Here is a 26,394-nt window from a genome sequence, read left to right on the forward strand (position 1 = left end):
TAATTTACTTTCCCATACATTCCTGATCAAGGATTTCCATTCGCTAGTTCTTTGCCTCTTCAAACCCAAATTCTTCTCTACTAAACCAAAAAGCTTTATATACAGGTAACCAGACAGGTTTTTCTTTTTTCTACGGGCACTTGCTTTAAATGAGCCTTATTAAGAAAAGTAGGAACTGCAGCATCTGAGCATAAGGGCAGCTGGAAGAGACACAGAAAATATCTTTCTCTGCATCCTGCAAAGCTCTAAATCTGCCTCTGTACTTAAGAGACATCCCTATGGGACTGTGAAAAGGGCAGGAATCTAATCCTGGTCCAGGGAGAACAGTACCCAGGGCTCTGGCCTCCCAAAATTTTTAGCAGCAGAAAACAAAGTGATTTCAAGGAATGTACTCTATCAGTGTAATCTTGGAAATGTGGAAATTGTTGCCACCTCCTGTTAAGAGAATGGTGTTCGAGCATCCTGCTCAGGCTTCTATCTGCATATTTAGACAGCCAAGTCTTTAAAAATCTCTTTGTCAGACTGATCTAAAGCCACTAGATACACACCGACACGTGAAAAACAGGAACAGTTTATATTTTGAAAAGTGTGTCTGTTTAAACACCAGGTAATGTCCAGCCTGGAACATTTGACAAGTGGCCAACACGATCACATGCACATGCAATGGTCCCCTGAGACAGCTGTGGAGCAACTGGTCAGATTTTCCCCATAACAGAGCTGATGTTTCACTGTATGGGCTCAGCCGCCCACCTTGTAGTACTCCTTCACCTCTCAGTGGGATAATGGGGCTGGAGAGCAGCTTTCAAGTGGGCTTTTCCCTCAAGTGGGGGTCTCAGCAATAAGCCTGATTGCGAGAAGACACATTTTAGGATATGCATTAGCTGCAGGCGAGCAGGATGATTCATCCCCGCATGTCTGCAAGATGAGGTAGGTTCATCGAGCTCTCCGCAGAGCCACAGAGCGCACTAGCAGTAGGCTTGTGTCTAATAATAATATTCTGCCAGCAATTAAAAATATAACTCCATTTAAGGGTGAGATACACAGCTTGGGGTAAAGACTGTAGGATGTAAAAAATGACACTAGTGGGTATTTTAAGACAAAACAGCTGAAGGTGCAAGCTGGCTGCAAAGCACAGCTCTCTCCCCGGCCTGAGGCAGCCGCTGCCACCCCTCGGAGTTGGAACAAAGCCCCTGGTCTCACCTCCCCTTGGGAGCAGCAGCTGCCTGAGACGCTGCAGAGGGTTTGCCCCACCTTTGGTTTGGGGCCAAACAGGCAGGTTTTGGGGCTGGGAGCACAGGCAGGCTGGGATTTGCAGCATGGGGCAGAGTTCCTGGTGTCCCACCTTGCGCCCAGATCTCAGGGAGAAGCCACCTGTACTTAGGAGCTTTGGGAGCTCAGGAGGTTACTAGGGATGGTCTGGAGTGGATTCAACAGCAAATTAAGCAAAACAAAGCCCTGTTGTCATTTCCATGTCTTAGAGCATGTTGTTGGCCATCACCCAGAACTGTCTGAGCTCACCTGAGGGAAGGCTGGGAGGGTTTTATCTAATAAAACAGATCAGAAAGAGACAATAGACAGATAATGCTGCCTATGCGAGAACTTCCTTGAAAAAAAAAAAGAGCTAACAGAAGGGGAATATACTTAGAGACAAAAAAGGACTTGCACACAGCCAAGACTAGTCCAGGCTCCCAGCCAGCCCAACTTCAGTGTGACAGCTGAGATGGTGTATAAGAGAGTGAAAAATAACTGACCAAAATTGTCAGAGAAAGGTCTCTAAGTCAAACAGCCTGAATATGGCCATGGCTTGGTTCCTTCCCCTGCCACAATCAATGTTCACTCTCCCTATAAAGCTTTTACCATATTTAGCTGTATTACCCACTCTGTATTATCACCAGACTTTCATGCAAAGAAAATACATATCCCCCAGCTGGGATGAACAGGACATGTACAACGCAGCAGGCACCTTATACACAGTGTTAGGCTGTGTCTGGGTATATTCTGTGTATAGTGGCCGTGTCAGTATCTCGTCTGTGTCTCAGTATAACACCTTGCTATACCAACTAGTGATTTTCAGAGACTGCACATGGCTGTGATTTACAACAAGCTGATGGCCGTGGCGGGCCAGGTAGTGCAGCCCAAGCCCTGGGGTGGAGGGGATCAGCAGCCCCCGCTGCCAACACCTCCTGTAGCAACCACAGCTCCTTAATGCCTTTGTGCTGCTGCTGCAGACATGGCAGCAGAGAATAGAGCTGCTCCATCCCATTCACATGCCATAACTATTTTTACAAGCGCCAGCAGCATGCACTGTCCTTCAGGTTACATCTGTCTGCGAGCACATTAAAAATAGGGGGGCAAATTCAGCCAGGGGAGGGAAGCAGGGATTTCCAGCAAGTTCGGTGTAACCCTGGGTCCAGCAATGCCAAGAAAAAGAGAAGCACTCAGGAAAATACACAAATGAAGCCTAATCTAAAGCATTTACAGAGCTAAGAAGTGGTTAACGAGCAGTAAGTAGTGGGTTGCTGGTAATTTTGCAGCTTCTTTGTCAGACACTTGGCAACCTGCTGTGTCGTGTAAGTGGCTGAATGACAGAAAAGGGCTCAGTGTCTGCTGGCCACTGGAGCACACGGGCTGTTTGCATCCCATGGTGAGGAGCAAGGTCCCAGGCAGGGCCACAACTGGGTCCACCTCCAGATATGGGGAACACCAGTGCTGGAGCAGTCCTGGCACTGGCATGGTTTTGGCGTCCTCTCATCCTCGCGAATGAGAGAAGTTCAAGCTTGACTTTGGCAGTAGGTAATATCAACAGCACTGACAGCTTTGCTGTGGTTCCCTTTGAGCTAGCAGGACTCATATCTGCATGGAGAAAGGGCAGCAGGACCCTCTGTGATTCTGTGACTTGTTGACCTAATCCAGCTATTCCCATTTTCCTCAGTTTCCTCTCCTCCTGCTAACACATCTTATTTGTGAACAACTGAAATTTAATTTCAAAGCAACTGGGTACACTGATAAACTCAACAACCCGAACACCATAATAAAGCAGTTTTCTCATGAAAACATTACCACCTTGTGTAATCCACCTTTCTGAAGCACAGTTTTGTACCCTCAGCTCTCTCCTTCCAGGCAAGCATGTACTTTACTCACAGCATGGAGCCAGCTAAGAGCTCTCTATCCCCCTGCTCTTGTAAGCAGGACTGAGCCATGTAAATGGCAGGATGCCACCTGGGAGCACTTTGATTTCCATCCCTGTTCATAATTATTTCCATCTCTGCTCCCAGTTTTCAGTTCGCTGGCAGCCGCAGCTCATCATGGAGACAGAAGGGAATACAGATCTTGGAAGACAAAACCAAAACATCCAGAACGGCAACAAGTAAATCAAAAGCAAAAGTCACACACACACTTCAGGCTTGTAACAGCCTCTCCTGATGCAGTTTGCATCATCTCAACACTATTGATATTTAGCAGATCTTCAAAATGTTGCAAGCACCTTCCCAGGAATGACATGGAATGAGTAGTTCCAGACCCAGAACCAACAGTTCTTCTGGGAAAGTTCCTCTCTTGAACACATTTTGGCTTCAGAGAGCAGTGAGTCACTTGTTCAGAGCCTCTCCTTACCTAGCCCCTTGCTACGTCCTGCCCCTCATGGCCACAGACAGGGGACATCCCCAAGTCACCTGCAAAGTGGGGGCATTCAAAGAAGAGCCTGTTGTGATCCCACAGGAGCTCAGCAGGGGGTTGAGGTCATTGAAAATCCAGTTCCTGCTCCCATCACACAGCTTAGAAAATATTTAAAAGCTGATGGACCCTACTGCAGCATCAGGGATAGAAAACTACTGCTCACTGGCTTTGGCTTAAATCAGTAGTTTAAACGTGCAAGAAATCATAGAATGAAAGACGATGCCTCTGAGTGCCCCTGCGCACTGCAGGCCAGGATCCTGGATTTCGTACCATGTGCCAATGTGTCTCTAAGCCCAGACCCTGCTGGAGGGGCAGCGATGGTCTTACCGGGGGACTGTGGACAGGGGAAAAAAGAAAACCCCAAACAAGCCAGTAAACAAAACTACCCGGCTTGTTTCTTCTGCCTTGGAGACACATACATCTCCCAGGCAGAAGCTTTTAGGAATAACATTCCCGAATCACTCGAAGATGCCTGCCCATCCTTTCTTATTGGTTGCTATGGTGAGAGATGACGGAGCCCCAGACGGGTATAATACAAGGCAGTGTACAGGGAAGTGGTTTAGCAGAGGCAGGAGGGAGACGAGCAGTGGGAAGAGGGGAAGGCGCTGCCGGCCCGTGGCCACGCCGTTCACCAGCACCGACGGGCACCATGGACCTGCCGGGGAGGTAAGGGATGCCCGCGGCTCTGGGAGGGCTCAGCAATGGGTGCGTGGGCTGTTCTGCTCTTCACGTAAGAATGCTTAAAACTGTCGTTAAAATGAGCTGCTGCTTGAGTGAAGTAAAGGAAAGTTAGTTATACTAAAAGTGAGAGGAAGAATTCAAAAAAGAAACTGGTTGTGTTGTGTGCAGCTCCTGCTTAGAGCACTCGGCCAGTTGGGAGAGGGGACCCTGTGCTCAGAGAGCACTTTGGGGATCCAAAGGAGTGATGTACTGAAGTGATCTCTGGCTGTTCCTAAACAGTAGTTTGTTAGTCGTCATTATCTTTTATTTGAGGGAGAACTTTGTACTTATTATGCATATATTTGTACTTTCTATAGGCACTGATTCTATGTTTCACCGGCCTTCAGATTTCACGTTTAAGATCCTGATATTACACTATGAGATGCTGTAGGAACAGAATGAGTTTATAAAGCAACAAGTTAGGTACAGGAAATGCAGCAAAAGCTTAAACCAGTAAATTAATCATTATTCAGGTTTTAAAATAGCATTTTAAAAGGTGTGCAAAATCAAAATATCTATTGGAAGCTCTGCAAGGCAACGATCAGTTTATGTTAGCCACACTTGCATTATCCTTTTTATTCCATGGGAAACAAAAAAAGCTAAAAAAGCTCCCTATAAAGGGAACCAGTCAGAAACAAGAGTTGTTTTTTTAATCTATGTAGAGCATAACGTATGCTCTGTGTCCCAGATGTTTTTTTTTTGTCACGAAATAGGATGACACAGTAGTCTGGGCACCCACCGGATTCATCTTCTGTAATTTTAGTCATCTAAGACCTAGCATCTAATCTAAGCTAGCCAGGCATAGTCCTGAGTCCAATCTAAGGACCAGTAAAGCTGGTGGAAGAACTTCAGTGGTGTCAGTGGCCTTTCAGCCTGTGCGTGAATTGGGAAACTCAGCCTCTCCACGCATCTGTTTTCAGGGGCACAATGAACATCGAAGTGCACAACATCACTTACACCAGTGCCACCATCTCCTGGGCCATGAACAACCCCTGTCCAGAGAACTACTACCATGTCATGTACCGCCCCAACTGGAACAGCATCTTCGCTGGCTATTTACGCCAAAACTTCCACCGTGAGGAGCGAGTTCCTCACCCCCTCAGCTCCGTCGTCCTCCATCAACTCACGCCATCCACCATCTACGTTCTCTGCATCACGTGCAAGAACTCTTATCCCTCTGGCAACCACTGCACCACATTCCACACTCTGGACAAACCCCCCCTGGTTTTCGGCGGCTCTAAGCATGAACCTACCACCTCCATGTGGATGGTGAGCAGCCTGCTGCTCCTCTGCTTCATCGCTCTCCTGGCCTACGGCTGCCTGCAGTTCTGGTCCACCCGCTGTCACTGGGCTGCGATGCTGAAGCATCCCAATGCCAGCCCTGAAGAAGTGGACGAAGGCAGCCGCTCGCCAGAGGGGCTGTCAAATGATGGACTGAGAGAGGGGCTTCTGGAAGTCCCCATGACTACTGCGCTAATGAGGAGCTCCAGTTTCATATGGGAGAGTCCGTATAGCTCCCCTCACTGCTTTTTTTCCTATAAGAATACTGATGAAAAAAGGGCCATCTTGCCACAGCACAGCCTTCAATGACAGCAAAATAAAGGGAGACCCTGCCTGGAAGTTTGTTTAGTGCTGTTCTTTCCCAGTTCTTGCCAACAGGACTGTCTGTCTGTCCACACGGTCTGTTTGTCCCAGGGTAGAACATGAGGCAGGGACATTGGTTGCAGGGAGAAAGATTTTTGTCAAGTAACAAAAATATACTCATTTGCTGAGAATGTTCTTAAAAGAAACCAAGTCAGCTCTCTGGAAACGGCCACGGCTGACTGCAGTGTCATTAGCTAATCCGCATCAGTGCTGTAGGTTCACTTCAGAGTCATCAATGTGCACAAGAAATAAACTCCACTCAAGCAGTTTCACACTTGAGTGATCCTCCACTAGCATCACACTCCAAGCCCTCATAATGCCTGAATAAACAGTCACAGTGTTGTCAGTCTCAAGTAGTCTATGCTTGCACACACAAGTATAATAGTAATTCCCATTCTCAACTACAAATGGCATTTCTGAAGTGGTACCTTCCTCGGGGAGAAGCACTACTTTGAAGCTCCAACTCACTCTCCTCTCTGTGCACTTACATATATGTGACTTGGTCTCAGTGCCACCACCAGGCACTGAGCAGTCTCAGCATCCCCTAACACAGGCAGGTTATGGAGAAGAATACAGGAAAGCAATAGCAAAAGCACACTGAATGTACTTCTTGCATGGCTTTTTGGTTTTACATGGCGACATGACCCTGCACATCTGCACCCTCCATTCTGTTAATGAATTAGTTCTTGCATTTCTTTCTTCCTCAATAAATATTTCCAACATTCACCCCTTTGGGCTGTTGTGGCTCATTTACTGACCTTGGATCCGTAGAGGTAATATGGCTGAACGTTGGCTGGTTTATCCCGCTGGGGTTCCTGCGTGAATGGGATTGCTGTCCTCACAAACCTGTGGTGGGCACGGGAGAGGGCAGGAGAGCAGTCAGAGCTCGGTTAACCTTGTTGAGTACAGATATGGCAGGGTTTGGGACGAACTGCAGTTGCAGACTAGCTACATGAACTAGAACGCAAACTCTTGCCCCAGTCCATTGATGGTGTACAACATCAGTTTAACCTACCAAAGGTGAGGCTTCTTCTTATTTGAGGCAGGCAAAAAACCTATATATGAGCAGCTACCACAGCTCTGCCAACCCTCCAAAGCAAACGAGGTCAGTTGCTTGCAATCACTGTCCAAGATTGTTACCTGAATTTGTAACTAACATTTTCAAGGCCAAGGGGAGCTGGTGGGCTTTAACTTCATTTTAACTGTAAATGTTGCATCCCATAGGGAATGAAAACCCCACCACAATGCATGTGGCAGGTTTGACATTTTGTGAAAAAAAGCAAGGTCTCCAGGTGCCCTGAGCCTTGCTTTTCCTCCTCACCTGTTGGTGGACCCATTGTAGCAGTAGTTGGGTAGAAAGTCAAAGTTGAGCTCCCAGAAGACATGGAGGGTGATGCGCCCATAGGGCGCAGAGACGTTGTGGTTGGCCTCCCGGAACATGGCATCGAAGCTGTCCAACGTCATGTGCTTGCACAGCAACCTGTGAGTCAGGCGATTGATTTCCAAGAGCCACTCCAGCTCCTGCAGCACATAAACCAGCAGCAAATGCAATATATTACCAGGATGACAATAGAAACAGCTGATTTAATTGCCACAGGAATTATTTTATATCTACACCCATGCAGAACTTTGCAGGTGAGAATGTTGCAAATGCTAAAACATCAATTTAACTCAGAGGTTGAGGCCAATAGCACTTTACTCAAGGGGTCCTGGTCCAGTATCTCCTAAATCTGCAGGAAGCAAAATTAATTTGTTCCCCACTGAGCACTGCTTGGTTTTCACATCAGAATCCTTCAAAGGTGGAAACTTGTAATTTTACACTACTTGACTCTGATGCTCCTGTAACATAGCAAAGGCAGCAAATCTCTACACACAAAAATGATGTCTCAGCCACCTTTATCCAACAAGGGGAATTAAAGTCAAGATTTCCTTCTCCCAGATCACAGGCGTCTCTTACATGAGCTCTGCAAAATCTAACTGCTGACTGTCACCTTATGATCAACGCAGATGCTTAATGGTCCAATAATAATGCAATTAAAGCTGCATAAATAGAAACGGTAGAGACCAAGCAGCATAAAGGAGGATACATGGCTGGCTGAAACCTAGTGTAGGTGGGACTGGAAGCAGAAGACAGTTGACTGTGTATCCATGGCAGTGCATTAGTCTCTCTATTCATATTCTCGATCAATAACAGTTCTTACCACTATGGATGTCAGGTCCTCACTCTCAAAGCGGCTAATGGCCTGGTCTAACGATTTGTACATCGCTGCTGAGATACGCTGGGTAATGAGCCTGTTCAAGTCAATTGATCTACCCAGCAGCTGAGAAGAGAAGATATTTGCACGTTATATACAGATGGAGAACAGATAATTTATTTATTTTTTTTCAACACAAATTAAACCCAAATATCCAAGTCTGCTTCAGTGTGAAAGTGGCGATGCAAACATTTTGCTTGAGTTTACCATCACTTAAAGAGGGAAGGAGGGAAATGTGGAGCATTCCTCATTTTCCCCTCAGGCCCCATGCCCTGAGTGTGGCACGTTAGAAACAGCTTCAACCCTTCTCATTTCAACACTGACCTTGACTGAGTCCAGCACTAGGATACCAGCCACCAACAAAAGGGTAGTAGACCAAGAGCTATGAGTACTGGAGTCTACTGCTTGCACTGTACCTGGACATGCCTCTGCTTGAGCAGCGTTTCATAGCGGTTGGATGGTGGGTATGGAATAATCACCCCATAATTCTTACATTCAGCCCGGAAACGTTTGTCCAACAAAACACTGAAAAAGGGAAAGAGTGTCAGGAAAATAAAGAAACATCTTCTCTCTGGATCTTTTCCAGAGTTGTTTTCGTCTTTTTTTTTTTTTTTTTTTAATTTATCTTGCTCCAAATACCAAGAAATTTCCACACACCAATAAATCTGCTTTCACTACTAAGTCACAGAGCAGCGGTTGTTATATGAGGACTGCAGTGCTGTTGTCCATCATTCCTGGCTTTTATGCCTAAAACATTTCAAAACATAGAAGACTGTGCTGAAAGATATCACTAGTGCCAGGTACTGGTGTGCTCCCTTCTCGAAGATCTGCTGTTGGAACATCTGGTTGGTTATAGTGATTGCTCTCCTTCTCTAAAGGCCAAATGCCATCTAGAGACAAAACTCCTTGCAGAGTTACACTGAAGACTTGCTTCACCTTTGGGGACATGGGAGGAGGACTCCCATTAGAATTCATCCTTGTTCTTTAAATGGTTAGAAGGAAATGCCACAAAGGGCCTGTCTCCCCACAGCAGAGCAAGCGCCTCTGCAGAAGTCCTCCAGTCAGTTGGTCTGATGTGTGACCTACAATACTGAGTACCCTTCTGGCCGCTACAAGTCCAGCTGCTTTACTATGGTGAGGACAAGTGCATGTTCCTGTGTCTTAGAGATGTGAGGCTTCCACTCCTTATGTGCCTAGTACACAAAGAGAAGTTAAGCAAGGACATGTCTTTGAAAGGCTTGGTTTGCTTTTCTGCTGTTCTTCACAAATTGTACTCAGACAGCTACTTAGGATGTCAATTATTATTTTTTTAATTTCTAACTGTGTCTCCTTGCCACCACTAATTCATTTTCTCCATCTACACTAGTCTGACATGGACAGCCAGCTCTGTGGGATGGGGATGATCTATTTTGTTATGTCTACCTGCAGTGGCTGCTCCCTGAGGGGAACCTTTGGTTAACAGCAATTTGGATGCAATGATATCATCGCTCATCAGCAGCAGCCAGGTTCTCCTACCTGCCAGCCATCGCTTTATAATAGGCAAAGATCTGATCTGCCAGCTTGTACACAAATTGATCAAAGCACAAATTCACCTGGTGGAGAAAAAACAAGACATCGTAAGGGTGTCACCAGCACACAGTAGCTCCTTCCTATGCATGCAAGATCAATACCACTCAGAAAGCTCTAATTTAATATATACCCGTATGTCACACTATTGAAAAACCACACTGGAGTTCTCATATACTAAAGATAAGCAGAAAATTGCAGGTACATTTCTCTCTTCTAGTTTCTGCATGTTCTTACAGATCCTGGTCCCCCATCCTCAATCACCTTTCCCTGTCAGGGATCTCTGGTTTCTCGTTTTCCATGGATATCTCATCACCCTCTGCCCAGACAGCCTCTTCCACGCCTCCAGTGTCTGACAGCCTTTGGCTTCCTCTGTTCCCCATGGGTACAACTGAGGGGAAGCCCTTAATCAGCAGAGCCTGTAAACCCTCTGGAAATGTTGACCTTTTAAAACCTTCTCAATCCGATGTAGTACCAGGAGATAACTGTAACAAATTCACTGAGCTGCTGGTGGGGCTGTCAAACAGGGCAATGTGACCCCAGTGAGCTCTTTCCATACAATAAAGATGAAGAGAACTTACTTCAGCTTCAATTTCATCGTATAGGAACTGCTTTTTGAACTTGGTCAATGCATAGTATGCACTGTCATTATAGAGGTCCAAGGGGTACAGTACATACCTGAGGGCAAGAAGACAGATTATGTCTTATATTAACTTTGGAGCATATCAGCATAAACGGTAGCCAGTGCACATGCCCTGAGCAGGGCAAAAAATGGCTTTTCTCTGACTTCATTGCTATCACCTCCCCTCACTCCAGCCCCTCAAATACTCCCTCTTTCTCCTTGTGTCTTATTGGGAAAAGCTAGAACGGATCTGGATTTGAGCTAATTGTGACTTATTCAATCAAAACTTTCTTGTCTGTTGTTAAAAAAGCTTTCATCCTGCCCTCACTCCACAGAGCGCTCAGATAATGGCCGTAAAATGGAAAACAAAGTTTTCATAATGAACATGACCATACTTGTGTAACAGCAATTCATCTCATAATTTATCATGTGTATACATAAAGAAGTGTTTAGGTGCCTTAGCCAGGGGCCCACATCCCTTTGGTTGCACATATTCTCTGACTGCTGCATGCAGTGCCCACCTCCAAACCCAGCAGCTGCCAGCTGCTTGGTTTATGATGCATAAGTGCAGTGTGTGAACAGCCTGTGTGCATCTGCTCACGAGGTATTTGTACAGTGCACATTCATGTGACAGCATGTCAAGAAACGTTTATTTTACCTCCCGCCTCAAACAGACTGTTCATCACCAGCCTACCCTACTCCACAACAAAATCCCAAGCCTCAGCGCGTGCACAGTCCCGACACAGCCCATCGGCTCTTACTCCATCATGGAGGGTTCTTTGGTTTCCAGAATATGGTCCGTGAGGATCCAGGGCATGGACATTTCGATGGGGAACTGGATGCGGCGGCCCATGGTCAGCTCCAGGAAGAACTCCCGAAACCAGAGCTGGGACAGGTCACAGCACTGCTGCAGCGCTTCTGAAACGCAGAGGAGATCCCCCCGGTGGGAGGGCACCCATGTTACCCCCACGGGGATGGCAATGACAGAAGGGCACAAGAGGTGGCTGCTGCAGCCTTACGTTGGACAGGTTTTGGGTGGGGAACATTTTTCTGGGATGTCTCTGTTTTTAAACCTGGACCATGTCCATGCTGTCTGAGCACTTTGTAATGGAAGAACAAAAAAAGGATCACTCCTTTTGCTCTAGATCTCCAGGGAGAACATTTCAATGGCTCAGAGTTATTCTGGAACATTTTTTCTGTGCCCAGTGGCTCAGAAGTTTGTCTGGGATGGAAAGAAAACTCCAGCTACAAACCACCACTTGTAGCTATTTACTATTGCTAACTCATTGCTGTTCACATAATGATTACTAACCAGAAAACACCTGTACCAGGCAGAAGTAGAACATTTGGGAAAAATCAGGCAAAATCTTCTGCATCAGTCAATGAGGAGCAAAGATGATCTATCTACCTTTGCCTGTCTGAGCATGCAAGAGTTGGATTAAAGTCTCTTCCCGCCATAATCTCACCACTGATGTTGAGAAGGTGGGTGAAGAAGAAGGACTGCTTGTGGAACTCCTCAATGGCCAAGACTATCGGCCCATCCAAGCTGCTCCTCAGAGTCTTCTTTGAGCCACTCTTGTCTGCTATGAGGGACTCCAGCATGGTCCGCACCATGTAAAGCTTGGGAAGAAAGTTAACACACTGTTACCACTCTCCAGTGAGACACCATCAGGCACAGCCATGGTGTTCTGCAATGAAAAAGAACACTTCTCCCAGGTGGCTACTACTCTCTGCATCCACAAGCCACCATCATTCTGAGCTAGAAATAATCACATCCCTAAAAAAGGAGGCTTTGGGAACCACACAACAAGCTAAGCAACATTTAACACAGCATGAAGCCTTTGTGGAAGACACCACGGTAACAGCTGCTAATCCACTAGATGGGAGACTCGGACATGACTGTAAAGCCATTAATTCCCTACATAGGAGATGGAGATTCATGTACCTGTGTACTTGATGGTCCTACTGCTCGTCGTGGGACTTTAATATCAAATCCACCTTTAGGATCCTTCTCCCCTCTCAGGCAAGGATCATTTGGAGGCTCTCGGCCTCCCTCCCAGTCACAGATTGTCTTCCGAATTGCCTGAAGGACACTGGAGAGGGAAAAAAGTCCTTAAGCTTAATTTTACCTCCAAATGAAAATATGCACTGCTGTGCACATATGGCAGGAACTGTTTCTGAGGTGGAGACATACGCTGTCATTATTGGGGCAGTTACACCTGAAAGTTACCTTGGAAAGAGTTGCTGGCCAAGCTATGTTGGCTGGTTGCATACCATGAGGTATATGCAGGGCCACGTGCTTATACATGTTACACAAATAAATACATGGGCTTTGCATTACACTGAAGGACATACTGACCTGATCAGAACATTCTTCTTCTTCCTGACCGCCTGCCTGAGTGGTTCTCGCAGGGTCACCTGGGCAAAGTCCTGAAGGGCTGCATAGATAGTGTTGCGGATGGCTTGGTTGAAGACGCTCTCCATCCGGCCCATCAGCACTTGCAGACCTTTAATCATGGCAATTACCTGAAACAAAAATTAAAAACACATGTACTTGCTATTTTTCCATTCTATGAAGAAGTCCATAAATCCAACATTGAGAAAATTTGGGACTAAATTAGTTCTACTCAGGTAACTTAGGTCCAGTAGTTAGGTGGCTAATTTTTTGATGTTAGCTGCTTTAGAGATCACAACAAACTGAGGAGAACATTTATACCACCACTTTCTTGTAAATGGCCCCTGACTCTTGCTGGTTCTTATTATCATGCAGTGGGCACCTACCTCCACAAAGGCAAACTTCTCTTCACTGGTGTAGTTGTAACGGGTGGCTCTTTCATACTCTTCTGCTGTTCCTGGGCAATCCTTGTTACAGAACTTATCTGTGGGATGAACCAGCTTCCAAGAGTACTGGAAGATGGAAAGAGATACTGTCAACGTTGCAATGAGTAAGAAGCAGAGCTAGAGAGACTGAAGAGGGCCCTATACCAGGAAAATGCTCCTTGGACATTACTACTGTTGTTTGACATTCCCGTGGGAGCAGAATTTGTGCTTCCTCCTGGCTTTATTATCAGTGAACTAAATATATTTTTGTTTATTTTGGGAGGTTGCCAGTCATGTTGTGCTTTTGACATCCACAGACTATGTAGACACATGGTTGAAATTTTCCAAATAGAATTTCCATCATCATTTGAACTACAGTTTTAGTTGCTCAAGACCCAGACTCATCCCAATCAGTTTTCAGTAGTTAACTGAGATGTCCAGGTTAGCAGAACGGTCACCCAGGTCCCCTCTAACATCAATGGGGACACCCCAGCACCTGCAAAGGGTGGTTCAGGTCTAGGGTGAGATGATCAAGCCCTTTCTCCATTTGGTACAGAGGGTGTTCAGCATCATTAGCTGTCTGGTCTTAGCATGTGTCCTAATGGCTTAAAGTTAGGTGGCATGAAAGCAATCTCACCTTTCCACAGTCTTTGTTACATGCCATGTTAAAACGTCCATGCTCACCTGGCATGAGGAGGACCTTACACACTCACCACTTCCATGACATGGGCACTCCACTTGGACAGCAGCTGCAGTCCCCGTAAGGCGAGATCAAAGAGCTCCCTGTACTCTTCATCTGATTTCTGGCTGTCCAGTCCTGAGCCAGTGACCACCTGAAGAACATCACACCATGTCAAGGCCAAACTCAGCAACTTGCTGCAGAGGCTCCAGAGCTGAACAACAGCCATAGATCTCTCTCTCAAATCCCAGCTGAAATGAATTCCTCATGACCTTATGATCAAGATAAATCGTGCAGTGCATATACTGTCTCCTAGGAAAATGGGTATAACTTGGCAAAGCTCTTTTTAACCATGCAGTCAATTTATTTCCTACAGAAAAATGAGTCTGACCTGTCACCTCAGAGCAAAAAACTGACTATTTTCGTTTCACTTTCCTGTTCCTTCATGATTATCCAATATTACTGAAATCCTTGAGAATCCTTTCCTGATTTAAAGTTCAAATAAGCACTTACAAATGCCAAAAATAAAAGAGCTGAGAATGCTAACAATTCATTAAACTAATGGTGATGAAGGAGGATCACATGCTTGCAAAAAGCAGTCACAATCAGATCAGAGAGGGCTCCGACATTCAGTATGCCCTTGTGAACTTTCTTCGAAACCCTGACCAACAGCTCTGTGTAACAGAAAAGACCCCTTTGCAAGACATGGGTGTTTGCCACCTGGGTGGCAATTAACATTTAGTTGCAAAAATTTTTCTGCTTCTTATTTTAACTGAGCTGTGGCCAAAGAGCAGAAGCTATTGCAGTAGATATTCCAGTGCGCACGATTTTGCATCTGCAGGGACTTTTCATAACTTGCTTTTTTATTGCTGGATCAAGAAGTGGTTTGTTCCACTTGTGTCCTTCCCTCCTCATTGTATGTTCCTGCCAGACCATACTCTTGCCACACTTGTCTTCTCCCAGCCTTGTCTGTCTCACAAGCCTGATGATGGTGGCTACCCACTGAACTTACCTCGCTGTTGCTGTAGCGAGCGAGCTCTGAGATGAAGCGGATGTGGTCATCTCGGATCTGGACCATCTGCTCACAGATGTTGTACTGGGGACTTATGCTGCTTTGAGTGCACGTCCACCTGGGCAAAAAAAGCAAACGTTTCAAGGACAGGACATGGGGCTCCACTCAGACACCCCTGGAGACAAAGTCTTGTGCTCAACTGCTCTCTTTAACATGTTCAAGACATGGCACCTTCAGGGCATGTTCCCTCATGTCCCCTGGGTCTGTGAGGTGTTCCAAAGGTGATCTCACACATGGCAGGGTTGCTCACCCCACCTTTCAGCCCGAACATCTCTGCTCCATCCACCCTGAAGGCTGCTCTCCATGTTGGGCTCACCTACCCCCATGGTCAGAGGTGGCTATTTCCCAGGCCACTGCTGGGCAAGCCTTCAGAGAAGGATGAACTTCAGACCCACGGCATCGTTTGCATCCTTTCTGCTAAACTTAAGGATAATCATGCCTTCAGAGGCCATCCCTCCAGGTCTGAAAGTGCTGGGTCATGCTGCCATCTCCTGCAAGGAAAGACCCTGACAAGGCCAGCAAGGAAATATCCCTCCCACTCTGGTTTTGGTTCTGGCTGACACTATATAACGACACATAAATGATGAGCAGAATGTGATTAGATGAACTAGATCGTCATTTGCATTTAGCCACATGTACCATGTAACAGCGTAATGGGGTCCTACAAGAAGGCAGCACTCCCCTTCCAAAGGCGCAATCATACAAAGAAATGGTGCAAATCAGGTCTATTTAATTCAAGATCTCATTTTTCCCCATTCTGTACTAGCCACAGATGTAGAACCAGAAGGGGTCCACCAAAATGCCTCCTGCAAGCAAATGTATATCAGTGAGACTCTCATGTCTTTGTCATCACAATGTAAATGTTCAGATCTTGTTTTGGTTTGTGTTTTTTTATTTTCCCCTAAATAATTGTGCATCTAAAGATAGGCAGTCATCTTCTCCAATCTAGATTGGCCATACAAAAGGAAGGTGAGAAACTTGCCTCTGATAAGGACACAGACATGAAGACGTATTCCTACAGTTTACTGCAAGGCACTTGTTGCCAATATTTGTGGTGGTAGAAGGTCCTGGAAGTGCTGGACCATGTAATCCCTTGTGAAATCCATCCTCCCACAGTCCCATCGCTCAACTCTTACCCGTTCCAATGTCCTGTGCTCCCCGCCGGACAATCGGCAGGTTGGCAGGAATGGCCAGGGCTGCACCAGCCCTCCCTGCCACACACAGCCTAGTCCACAGTGCAGAAATAAAGCGCCATGCAGGAAAAACACCAATTAATTCCACTTTCATGGAGACAGGGAGGGAAAGAAAGTGACAAAAACAGTATTAGTCATGGAAACACCTTGGCACAGCTAGTGTTGGGAGTCCCATGCAATTTGCTGAGAAAGCGAGTGAGGAAGAAATGTTGGTTAGTAAGGTACGGCACACAGACCTGGGAAGACAGATTTCAAGACAGACATTAAAATTGTGCACAGGTAAACAGCCCATGAGCTACCTTGGTTTGGAGATGAGAAAACAAATACAGCTGACACACGTTTTGTTGAAATGTGCTTTTTGAATGATTCGGGATAAAAAGGTGCAAACTTTTAGACAACTTTTCCCTTTTAAATTGGGTTTTCAGAAATATTCTTTAAAACTACAGTTTGTAGATTTTTTTTTTTCAATTTTAATTGAAAAGCTTTTGCTCAGGAAGTTTTGCCACATTGTTTGCAAATTGCTCGCGAACAATTAATTGGCACTTTTCAACCAGCCTTCGGGAGGGCAAGGGAGGGCCAGAAAAGCCAGACCCTCCAGGGTGGAAGGGGACGAGCAAACAGAAGCTGGGAGATGAGATTGCAGGTTAATCCCTGTCCTGCTAAAGAGACAGCTCGGCTGGGCTGCTTCTCACACACACCAGAGAAATTTGACTTCCATGCAATACGGTCCCAGGGTGAATGGCCACTCACTGGTGAAAGCTGGGTTGCACCAGCGATTACAGCCAGACACAGCTCAGAGGGGCTTTGCTTAGATGTGACAGCAAACACTCTTCCAAGGATATCCAAATCTAACACCGACTCTTCTAGCAATAGCTGAGCACGATACAAAGCTACAAAGTGAAGCGTGGCCTTCCATACGCCTGGTGTGATCCAAAACGCCGCCTGCAAATTCAAGTGATGGGAGCAACAAACTGCCTGTGGAGCCAGGCTGGGAAGCGGTGCCTTACACTCCTGAGCACTGCTGTAAAAATTCCATTTCTCCCACAATATTCATTTCCAGCGCACCTGACCCCCTGCTTCAACCTGCATTCCTGCTGCCCTTCTTCACGAAACCTGCCTGGGCTAGAGGAGCCACCCTGGCTAACTGCAAAGAGATCCATTGCTGTGTTCACGCTCTGGAGGATTTTGTCCCTGAGGTGAAATATGTGGATTAAAATCTTCCAGAGCAGGGACACGCTGCTCACACTCACACACCTCCGGGCGCGCACACCTCGCAAGCACTCAGCGGCGGCCCCAATCCGTGAACACGGGGGTACGGTACACGTAGGTTCAGGGGCCGGCGGGGACATCTTCCCATGCAGGGACAGGGAGGCGGACACAGAGCTGGCACGCCGGGACTCACACCTCACAAGGACACACACGGGTACCCGCGCACAGACCTCACACACGCCAGGGAGTCGCAGCTCCCGTGGCTTTTTGGGACACACACAGAAGCCAAGAGACATTACGGCAGGCACTCACTTGGATTTGTTCTCCTCATAGTGAGCACTGGTCTTAATGTATCTGGCCAGTTCTATCTGCATATCGCCGAATAAAGGAACCACCTGCAGCTGCTGGAAAAGAAAACAAAAGATGGTTTAAATACGGCGGAGAGCGAGAGCCCATTGGCCCCAGCGCAACACAAGGGACTAGAAAACAGCATCCTGTGTCTCCGAAGCTATGGAAAGTGTCAGGCTGTTTAAAGCAAGGTGCAAACCTGGACCCAGGGTCACTTTGCACCTAGAAAGCGACTGATAATGATCACAAGGCCTTTTGTGTGAGGAAAATCACCCCATGTAAGTGCTCTGGAGCCTTGGTCAGGCCAATACCAGGCTGGTTATGACCAGAATGGTTCAGAGGAAAGGCCCTTTTTACAACAAAAAGAGAAAAGTGTATTCCTGAGCAGGGCTTATTGCCTCCCATCTTAATCCTCCAAGAGAAAAGAGGGATGAAAAGTCAGTACATTGGTATTTTGGCAGCAAGTCACTGCGGCTTCCTTCAGAGAGGAGCTGTAGGCTGCTTTGCTGCCTGGACTCCCAGGCACGTGGAGTCTTTCCCCAGGGACTCAGACTGTACTTCGGCACTGCGGCTGCCTGTGATGTGTCATCAGACTTCTCTACAAAGTGAAAGACACAGGCACTACAACATGGTTTATCTCACCCTTTACATCTCAGGAGGATTTGGATGGGAAATAAATTCAAAGTGCACTAAACGTACCTCAAGCTCAGACAGGTCTCTGCTTCACTAAGCTTTCAGCTGCAAATAAAATTCAACCAAGGGCTCCTGACATTTCTTCAATAAAATATGAAGCTTCAATTTCACCCAGCTACAAAAGCCTTGCTCCAAAATTCAGGGAAGATGGTGGCAAATTCTGTGTCTTATTATCACATGCTTCTCTTCTCAGGCTGACTCGTGCAGAGGATGTGTAATGCTCTCACCAGAGATTCCCGGTGGCACTTTCATAAAAGGTTTAAATGAAGGGATAGTTCATTTTCACTACTCAAATTCCTGGTCAATCCACTAGAAATCTAATCAGAATGCAATAAGCAGATGTTTTAAGAGGAGTAGTTGGCCTTTTCTTATTGAGATCTGATAGTCTGGAGTGGTACTTAACTGATTAGGTGAGACCACAGCAGACGTTGGAGAAATGTTAATGGAGAAAAATCTGGAAAGGAGAAAGTTATTCCATGCAAGGGAAGATATTTTACCTGATTATCTGATGGCCCACAGCACTTTGCAATGAACAGCAAACCTGTCTGAATGCACCAAGATGACCAAACTCTACAGATGATACTGGGGGCTTGATTTAGACTGAGAATCAGTTAAATTAGCAAAGCTGATGGGGAAAACTTGGAAGACTCCAAGGGATGGCACGATAAATCACCTTTGCAGAGCTGCAGTACTCAGCAGTCTCCCCAGTGACTGAAGGGTATTCTAACCCCCCATAATCACCCTGTCATGAGGTCATGGTGCCTGTCCATAGTTCCCTATGCAGGCATTTGAGCCCTGATCTCAGGGTTGTCTCCAGGACATGATGCAAATTGAGGTAAATAAGTCCCCACTCGCTCAGGGTGAGGATGTGGCAGCTGGTACACCAGCCATCTGGGCTCGACCGTTCCCTCCTCTTGCACAGTCCCAGTACATCATCTATAAACTGCAAGTTGGAGTAAAAAGCAAAGAGGCATCCTCTGTCATCACAACCGACCTCTTCTTTCAGGCTCCTCAGCAACTCTCTGGGTAAAGCAGCAGGGAGAATTCACTCTGCTGAAAGACTGATGGGGAAGAAGCACTCTGTGGTCCCCCCCCAAGAAATAATCATCTCATTTTCCCTTTTGTGGAACAAATGTCGGTAACAAAAACTAATCTTTGCATCTCAGGGGAAAGATAAATACAGTGGAGACAACAGGACTCTGGAAGGACTGCTCAGGTCCAGTACATCTAAAAGAAAACTAATTGCTCCATCTGGGAAGTTATTCTGCTGTCCCCCCTACTATACTGTTATTCTTTGTTGCCAATACATTTGTCCTTCGCCAGTTCCCACCATGCCTCCTAGAGCTGACCTGCCTCAAACCCAAAATGCCTCCTAGACCCAGCTTGTGTGCAGAAGATGACAAAGGGGTGTCATTTTACCCGTAGATGCCACAGTTGGTGCAGTGCGGGCTCTCAGCTCCCCTCTCCTTCTGCCACACTGGGGGGAAGCAGACAGGGTTATCCCAAGCCTTTCTCGTGCTGAGTGGCCCCAGGGCAATGCAGCCTGGTCTCCAGCTGTGGACCAGCTCAGGGCTGGACACAGCTGCACATGTGCATGGGCACAGGGAGGCTGCACGGCTGCTTCCCATCCCGTCACTGGGAGCATCCAGTGCTCACAGGCCTTTGCTCAAAACCCAGATCTCAGATACAACAAAAATGGTTCATCAAACCACTGGGTGAGCCCTTTAAGAAACTCACTGAGCACCCTGAAGTCCCAGCTGACACAAGAAGCTTTTTCTGTCCCACAGGGAGCACAGTTTATGCATGAACTAAGACTGCCAGTTCACATGTTGGCTGGCCAGCTGTGTCCTCTGTTCCTCACCTCAGCAGCTTGCTGAGGAAAAGGGGAGTGCAATCATCACCAGCACAGACCTCAGCAAACCAGCCAGCTTTGCCAGTGGCTGGACATCCTGGTGCTCCTCAGCAGACTGTAAACCTGCCTCAAAAATGTGCAAAGAGGTACAAGTGATGTCAGTCAGGCACACCATTCCCCCATCCACAAAACAGATCTCCCATGTGCCAGCACTGTCCTTCACCCCTCAGAAGCAGACAGAGCCACAGCAACAGCTGCTGCCCAACAGGATGCGCAAGGTCCTTGGTCCCACCAGCTCCCCAGCATCAGCACCGCTCCCACATCCACAGCCTGCTGGCTCTAGGGGCCGGCATTGCTCATCTGTGTCTGTGTACATTCACAGCAATCAATTCCTCATCCTTCAGCCTAGATAATTTCTTGAACCTTTGTGTTTTTTGGAGCTGTAAATGGTTCCTGTGGTTTGCTCTTTGCTGGCAGCATGTGCAGCGGTCCAGGCTGCTAATTCATTGGTCTGCAATAAACTCCAGTCTCACCCAGACAGGTCACTGACCTTGAAGAACTTGTCTATTTTGCTAAGGTTGATTCTCTTTTTGGCATCCAACTTGTAAATGTTGCTGACATTCCCATCCATGAGATACAGGCCAAACCCCATCACCTGGAGAAGGCAGAAAGACAAGGTTTCATTAGCATGAAGTTAGCAGCACAAGTCAAAACCAGTTCTTCATTGCTTAGCACGAGGAAAGACCATTTCAGGCTCCTGTACCACCTGACACTCATGAGAAGACTCTATAAAACATGCACACATCTGCAAGGATGTACATGGCAGATAGAGGACACATGATTGATCGCTTCTCTTTCTTGTGCAAAAACACATGATGTTCACTCCAGTAATTTGTTCCTCCTCTCTCCCACATAACAGCAACCCAAACATCTTCTCCACCCAAAAGCAAACATTTACTTCCAGAGAAGAATTGAAAGCATTTAAAACATGCTCCTGGATTGATTTTTTTTCCCTTTAATTCAGGACAAATCATTATAGATATTCAGACTACCCATATTATCCTTCAAAGAACATTGGTTGACTCACACTGTGGTAATTAAGTTCTTATGGTAGTAGTGACTGCAATTACTGTAATAACTGAGTTACAGTAAGGACAAATACATAAAACAAGCAGATACTTCGGCATGTTCATCTTGAGGGATCTTTTGAGTCAGGAAACCAAACCTGGAAGGGTCTGCCTTCTGCAGGGAATAATTGCTGGGAATGGGCATCAAGAAGAAAATTCAGGGTTGCAAAGCTGGTGGTGATTTTGGCATGTCCTATAGAGTTACCCAGGTCAAGCCCATGATATCACACCTCCATGAATGACAGAAAAACCCCTTCCAGCTCTGGACAGCACAGGGCACCCACCAGCACTCACATCCACCACCTGCAGAACACAACCACACACGAAACAGGGAGAGCTTCTGGGGAAGGACTAGGGGAAAAGACAGAGATGGAGATGGGGAAGAACAGAGGAAGAGGTGAGAAGAAGTAAAAGAGGAGAAAATGGGAGGATTGAGGTATCGCAGCAGACGACACAAAGTAACAGAGGTCAGAAGGGAAGCAGGAAGAGGAGGAAGGCAGCTTAGCTGTTGCATGCAGAGAGCCTTCCCATCTCATGTGGCCAGAGGGTGCTGGCCCTGCAGAGAAGGGATGCATTTAGACACAAAGGAGGAAAAAAAGACAGAAAATTAAGAGAAACATTGTCCCGAGAGGGAAATTTCATTTTACTAAAACAAAAGTGAAACTACACAAACACCCAGCCCCATAAGCATGGCCGAATCTCACCTTTAAGAGCATGTGTTTCTCACTGGGAGTAAGATACATCTTGTTTTCATAGTAATCCACACAGATGTTGACAATATCAGCCAGCAATTCCTCATAGCCAGGAATAACCTCCAGTTGTTGGTGCAGACACTGAAACATCAACAGGGGCCATATTATCCACACGGATAGAGGAACAGCAGTCCCAAGCAGTTGCAGAGACAGACTGGATGGATTTACTGGGGAAAATGGAAGAGTTTCTGGCAGAACCTCCTCCCGATAGCTCTTATTTTATCTTTTAAACCTTCAGCCTTGTCTTGATATAAAGAGACCTCTAAAGCCACCCAGAATGACCCATGAGAAGGAGATACTGCTGGCATTATACATCCTGACCCAAGGACCATCAACAAACAAGGCAGCTATTGCCACAGTCTGGTCTGAAGTGCTGTCAGCCCTGGTGAGATCACTGCCTCTACCTCTGGAGAAGTTAACCGGTTCAGAGAAAAGGGACGTGCCTGTGTGATGCGGTTGTGGTTTGCCAAGAACATGGAGAGGTTCTGGGACTCCTGGATAGACTGTGGGTCTGCCATCTTCCGCAGGAACTGGGCAGCTCTGGAAGGGAGAAATCCAACGTCACCAAGGATCACTCACCCAACGTGCGACTCTCACCCATATTCCCTGTTTCACCTGCAGCTGCAATGCAGCAGCCTCAGACCTCCTGCACTACGGCTCTGCTCTTTCCTCCTTTGACCAAGAGGGAACTGAAACATAGTGAGGTTCATAGATTCGCCTAAACCCACGCAGAGAGCCTACAAGAGCACAGAAACCCAGCCACCTGGCCTCACTGCTAGGCAGCCCAGGCACCGTCCTGTCCCTGTTCCCACTGCTTCACCTCCTCTTACCTTTTGTAGGCAGAGTGGTCATTTTTGACGCTGCACTTCATGTTCTTCAGCTCATCCAGGACAGCAAACATGTTAATGAACTTGCCCAGCGTAAGGAGATAAGCCTCAGAGACGAAATCTTTCCTCCGCTCAGCATGGCACAGGCGCTTCACCTCGCTGCAGAACCGCTCGATGGCCTTGCGCTGCAACGCAGTGGGACATGGTCATCCCAGCAGCAGGTCCTGCATGGTCACCAAGCCACCGATGGGATCCTCCTCTGCCCACCCACCATCTCCTTCCTTTAACATATCACTTTTCTGATGGGGATGGAGGCTCCCAGGTCCCTCTCCACTGTTGCCATGGAGTGAAGCAGTGTTACAAACCAGTGCAGACAAATGTCCTCAGTGCTGGAGGCAAGGATGGGGGCTCAAAGCCTCTTAATTGCACCTGCACTGAGTTCTGTAAAATCAGGCTTCAGTTTTTTAAGTGGGGCGTAAAGGCATCACAGGACACGCAACATAAACAAACCAGTGAAACCCAGCTGCAGCCAGTTATAAATGCAGGTGGTGACGGGGGGAGGTTCCTGGAGCACATAGCAGCTCTGTGTTTGCCACATGCTCCTCTGCTGGGATCTAAGCGTATTATTTTGTCAAGTGCCTCAAGCATAGTAACTGCTAAATTTAAGCTCTGGTGCTCCTTGCCATTTGACTCACGAGTTTAGGGGGCTGTGAGCATATCCCTGTTCCTGTGGGCACAGGAGGAGGGTGTCCAGCAGCGGGGCTGGATCCAGCACTGGGCACCAGCTGCACCACCAGCCCTCAGCTCTTCCTGGCTTTGCTTCACAGGGAAGAGCAAAAGAATGAGCTGTGCAGGTGCTGGTGGAGAAACAGCTCTGCACATCCACCAGCCAACATCCCAGAAAAAAAGGAGGCTGTGGCACTCATTAGCTCCATGTAATGAAGGTGTGCTCATTCCCAACCTGTGTGTGAGATTTCAGGGCTGAAAAAGGGACACATGGCACAGATTTTGCTTTGGATAGGTCTCTTGTATAGAATCATAGAATCATTTCAGTTGGAAGAGACCCTCAGGATCATCAAATCCAACCATAACCTAACCTAACTCTAGCACTAAACCATGTCCCTAAGAACCTCGTTTAAATGCCTTTAAACTCCTCTGGGGATGGTGATTCCATCACTGCCCTGGGCAGCCTGTTCCCATGCCTGACAACCCCTTCCAGGAAGAACTTTTTCCTAATATCAAACCTAAATCTCCTCTGGTGCAACTTGAGGCCATCTGCTGTTGGCTGCAAGGAAGAGACCTGCCAGGGAGCTTGGGGGCTCTGCAGGCTGGCCAGGCAGGCAAGGACAGCACAGCCCTGCTTAAGATATGTTAACACCAACGTAATAAATTATTTTTACCTGAAAATACATGAACTTCATAAGCTTTGTGACTTCTGGCTCCAGGACTTCCACCGTCTTCTCATAAATCTCCACTCGGTTTGGCTGTTCATTACATTTCACCTGCATCACAAAGACAAATTATCCTTGTCAGCATCAGAGTTTCTAACAGAGCTGTGGCCTGCAATGCCCACCATCTGCTGCTTGTTTCACAGTGAATCTTGTCCCCATCTGAGGACAATGGAGAGACCCAACAGGGAGCTTGTTCTCAAGGAAGTAGGTGACAGCAGAAGGGAGTATTTCTCAGATATGAAATTCCTCCCATGCATTATAAACAGGCACAATCCTGACTCTGAGAAATGACAGTCCTCTAATACATTTGTCTGGGGCAGAACACATGCAGTATGGAGCCTGGACTTGTTACACAATGCGAGAATGTTATATCACAAAGTTATCTGAGACTTTGTGTTGCAACATCCCATGGACACATAAGGCACCAGGCTATGGCTCTGCTAGTCTTGCTGGGATAATTTTGGTTCTGTTGCTGACCTGTTAAAAATCACTGAGCTTGTATGTGCCTATTAGCAATGAAGTGAGTCACCTTCATTGGAATCCTAGGAAGCTAAATTAAGGGCTTATTCAGCTGTCATGCATTTCATTTCCAAACAGTTACCTGGAGTCACTACCAGACTTTTAGGGAAAACCACAGCTGCACAAGGCAGTGCATGCTGCTGCCCTCCTCTGGTTTTATCTCCAGTTGTTGCTGACCCAGGACTGTGATGGGGCTGAGAGCTTTGGTGCAAATTTCTGATCCACAGGGTGCAAGGGGACAAATGAGCCAGTTTTACATGTGGGAAGATGCAAAAGTAGCGTTACCCTCTCTGTAGTGGGGAATCTAATGTCCCGGCCCTGGTGTTTCATGGTGCAGTTAAGCAGTATTGATGGCCATGAGGATGCAGCTCACAGTATGGTGGAGTGGTACACGTTTAGGTGTAGGCTCTGCTGGTCACCTGTAAAACCACTGTCCCCAATGCAGCACATGGAGGTGGACACGACCAAGCAGCCATACTGGGGGGCTGAGAATAGGACCCCCTGGCTGCAGACATGTGCGCCATGGCAAAGCACAGGGGAAACTGCAAGATCAAATCTGGTGAATGTGTAAATGAACGTTTTGCTGTGGTGGTGTCTGGTCCCTCCATCACTTGTGGCATTGTCTGCAGGCCTGGGGGGGGAGGATGGGACAGCGAGTAGGGACCCCACAAGCTGCACTTGGAGAGGTACAAAGGTTGTGGGGACAACCAGGATGGGACGACACTGTCTTGCCCAAGACCCAAGTGACAAAACACAGCACTATCCCAAGTGTTGTGCTGGACCAGAGCTGTGTTCAGCTGGGTCCTATTAGCAGCTGTAGAACTAACAAACTGGTCCTGTGGGGATGAAATAATCTCAGGTGCAATTGCTTTGGGGAGTAGGGGAGGGACTCGGGAAACCATGGAATGTATATAAGGCAGCTGGCTTGTGTTGAGTGTGACTGAGCTGAGAGATGCTGCTGGAAATGTCAGGGATGGACCCTGCACACACATGAGAGTGTAGAGGAGATGACCTTTGCTAGGGCAGCAGTATAGATCTGTTTCTGAAATGGCTACCAGCTGCTGAGATCTGTGGTTGAGACTTTGGTGAGAAGAAGACAATTTGAAGACTCTGTGGTTTCTCCTTTCAATCTGCTTTAGTCTCCTCTGCTATTTTTGTTCTTCTGTCTCCAGTCCAAACTGACCCACACTGAAGACAAAACCAACTAGGTGCTCTGGGAAAATCTCTGCCTGGGAAGGGCTTGAGTACCTGGGGGATGGCTCGTGAGCAGCTCCTCCATGTGTAAAGCATCACAGCATACTCATGGCCTTCTTCCAGCATTTCATTCTGAAAGAGAGAGGCGTTGCTGGGGCAGGGCACGCACCGCAGGC

At 47.1% G+C, this 26,394-nt stretch overlaps 2 protein-coding genes across 4 annotated transcripts in view; one reads left to right on the plus strand and one right to left on the minus strand.

Moving 5' to 3' along the window:
- The window catches only part of CYFIP2 (cytoplasmic FMR1 interacting protein 2), a 51,983-nt gene that overhangs the window by 16,175 nt on the left and 9,414 nt on the right, over positions 1-26,394 (minus strand). For 2 of the 3 annotated variants that reach the window (XM_065848792.2, XM_071814690.1), the window contains exons 4-23: positions 26,273-26,350; positions 24,455-24,556; positions 23,058-23,239; positions 22,671-22,767; positions 22,180-22,308; positions 20,899-21,003; positions 17,768-17,859; positions 14,994-15,111; positions 14,016-14,135; positions 13,264-13,389; positions 12,842-13,008; positions 12,428-12,575; positions 11,949-12,102; positions 11,244-11,400; positions 10,442-10,538; positions 9,810-9,886; positions 8,711-8,819; positions 8,241-8,360; positions 7,361-7,560; positions 6,798-6,885 (exon numbers count right to left, since the gene is read on the minus strand). In XM_065848792.2, the coding sequence (XP_065704864.1) occupies positions 6,798-6,885; positions 7,361-7,560; positions 8,241-8,360; positions 8,711-8,819; positions 9,810-9,886; positions 10,442-10,538; positions 11,244-11,400; positions 11,949-12,102; positions 12,428-12,575; positions 12,842-13,008; positions 13,264-13,389; positions 14,016-14,135; positions 14,994-15,111; positions 17,768-17,859; positions 20,899-21,003; positions 22,180-22,308; positions 22,671-22,767; positions 23,058-23,239; positions 24,455-24,556; positions 26,273-26,350 (2,466 nt within the window). The remainder of the gene's footprint in view (positions 1-6,797; positions 6,886-7,360; positions 7,561-8,240; positions 8,361-8,710; positions 8,820-9,809; positions 9,887-10,441; positions 10,539-11,243; positions 11,401-11,948; positions 12,103-12,427; positions 12,576-12,841; positions 13,009-13,263; positions 13,390-14,015; positions 14,136-14,993; positions 15,112-17,767; positions 17,860-20,898; positions 21,004-22,179; positions 22,309-22,670; positions 22,768-23,057; positions 23,240-24,454; positions 24,557-26,272; positions 26,351-26,394) is intronic. The other variant, XM_071814691.1, reaches the window with a different exon arrangement.
- Positions 5,313-6,699, plus strand: FNDC9 (fibronectin type III domain containing 9). The gene has a single exon (XM_065849346.2). The coding sequence runs from the start codon at positions 5,323-5,325 to the stop codon at positions 5,983-5,985; it is 663 nt and encodes a 220-aa protein (XP_065705418.1). The 5' UTR covers positions 5,313-5,322; the 3' UTR covers positions 5,986-6,699.

The sequence above is a fragment of the Patagioenas fasciata genome, chromosome 14 (assembly GCF_037038585.1).
Source record: "Patagioenas fasciata isolate bPatFas1 chromosome 14, bPatFas1.hap1, whole genome shotgun sequence".
Taxonomy (NCBI): Eukaryota; Metazoa; Chordata; class Aves; order Columbiformes; family Columbidae; genus Patagioenas; species Patagioenas fasciata.

Bases quoted from the DNA above. Each gene is read 5' to 3' on its own strand.
- FNDC9 (XM_065849346.2), top strand. From the start codon at position 5,323: ATGAACATCGAAGTGCACAACATCACTTACACCAGTGCCACCATCTCC.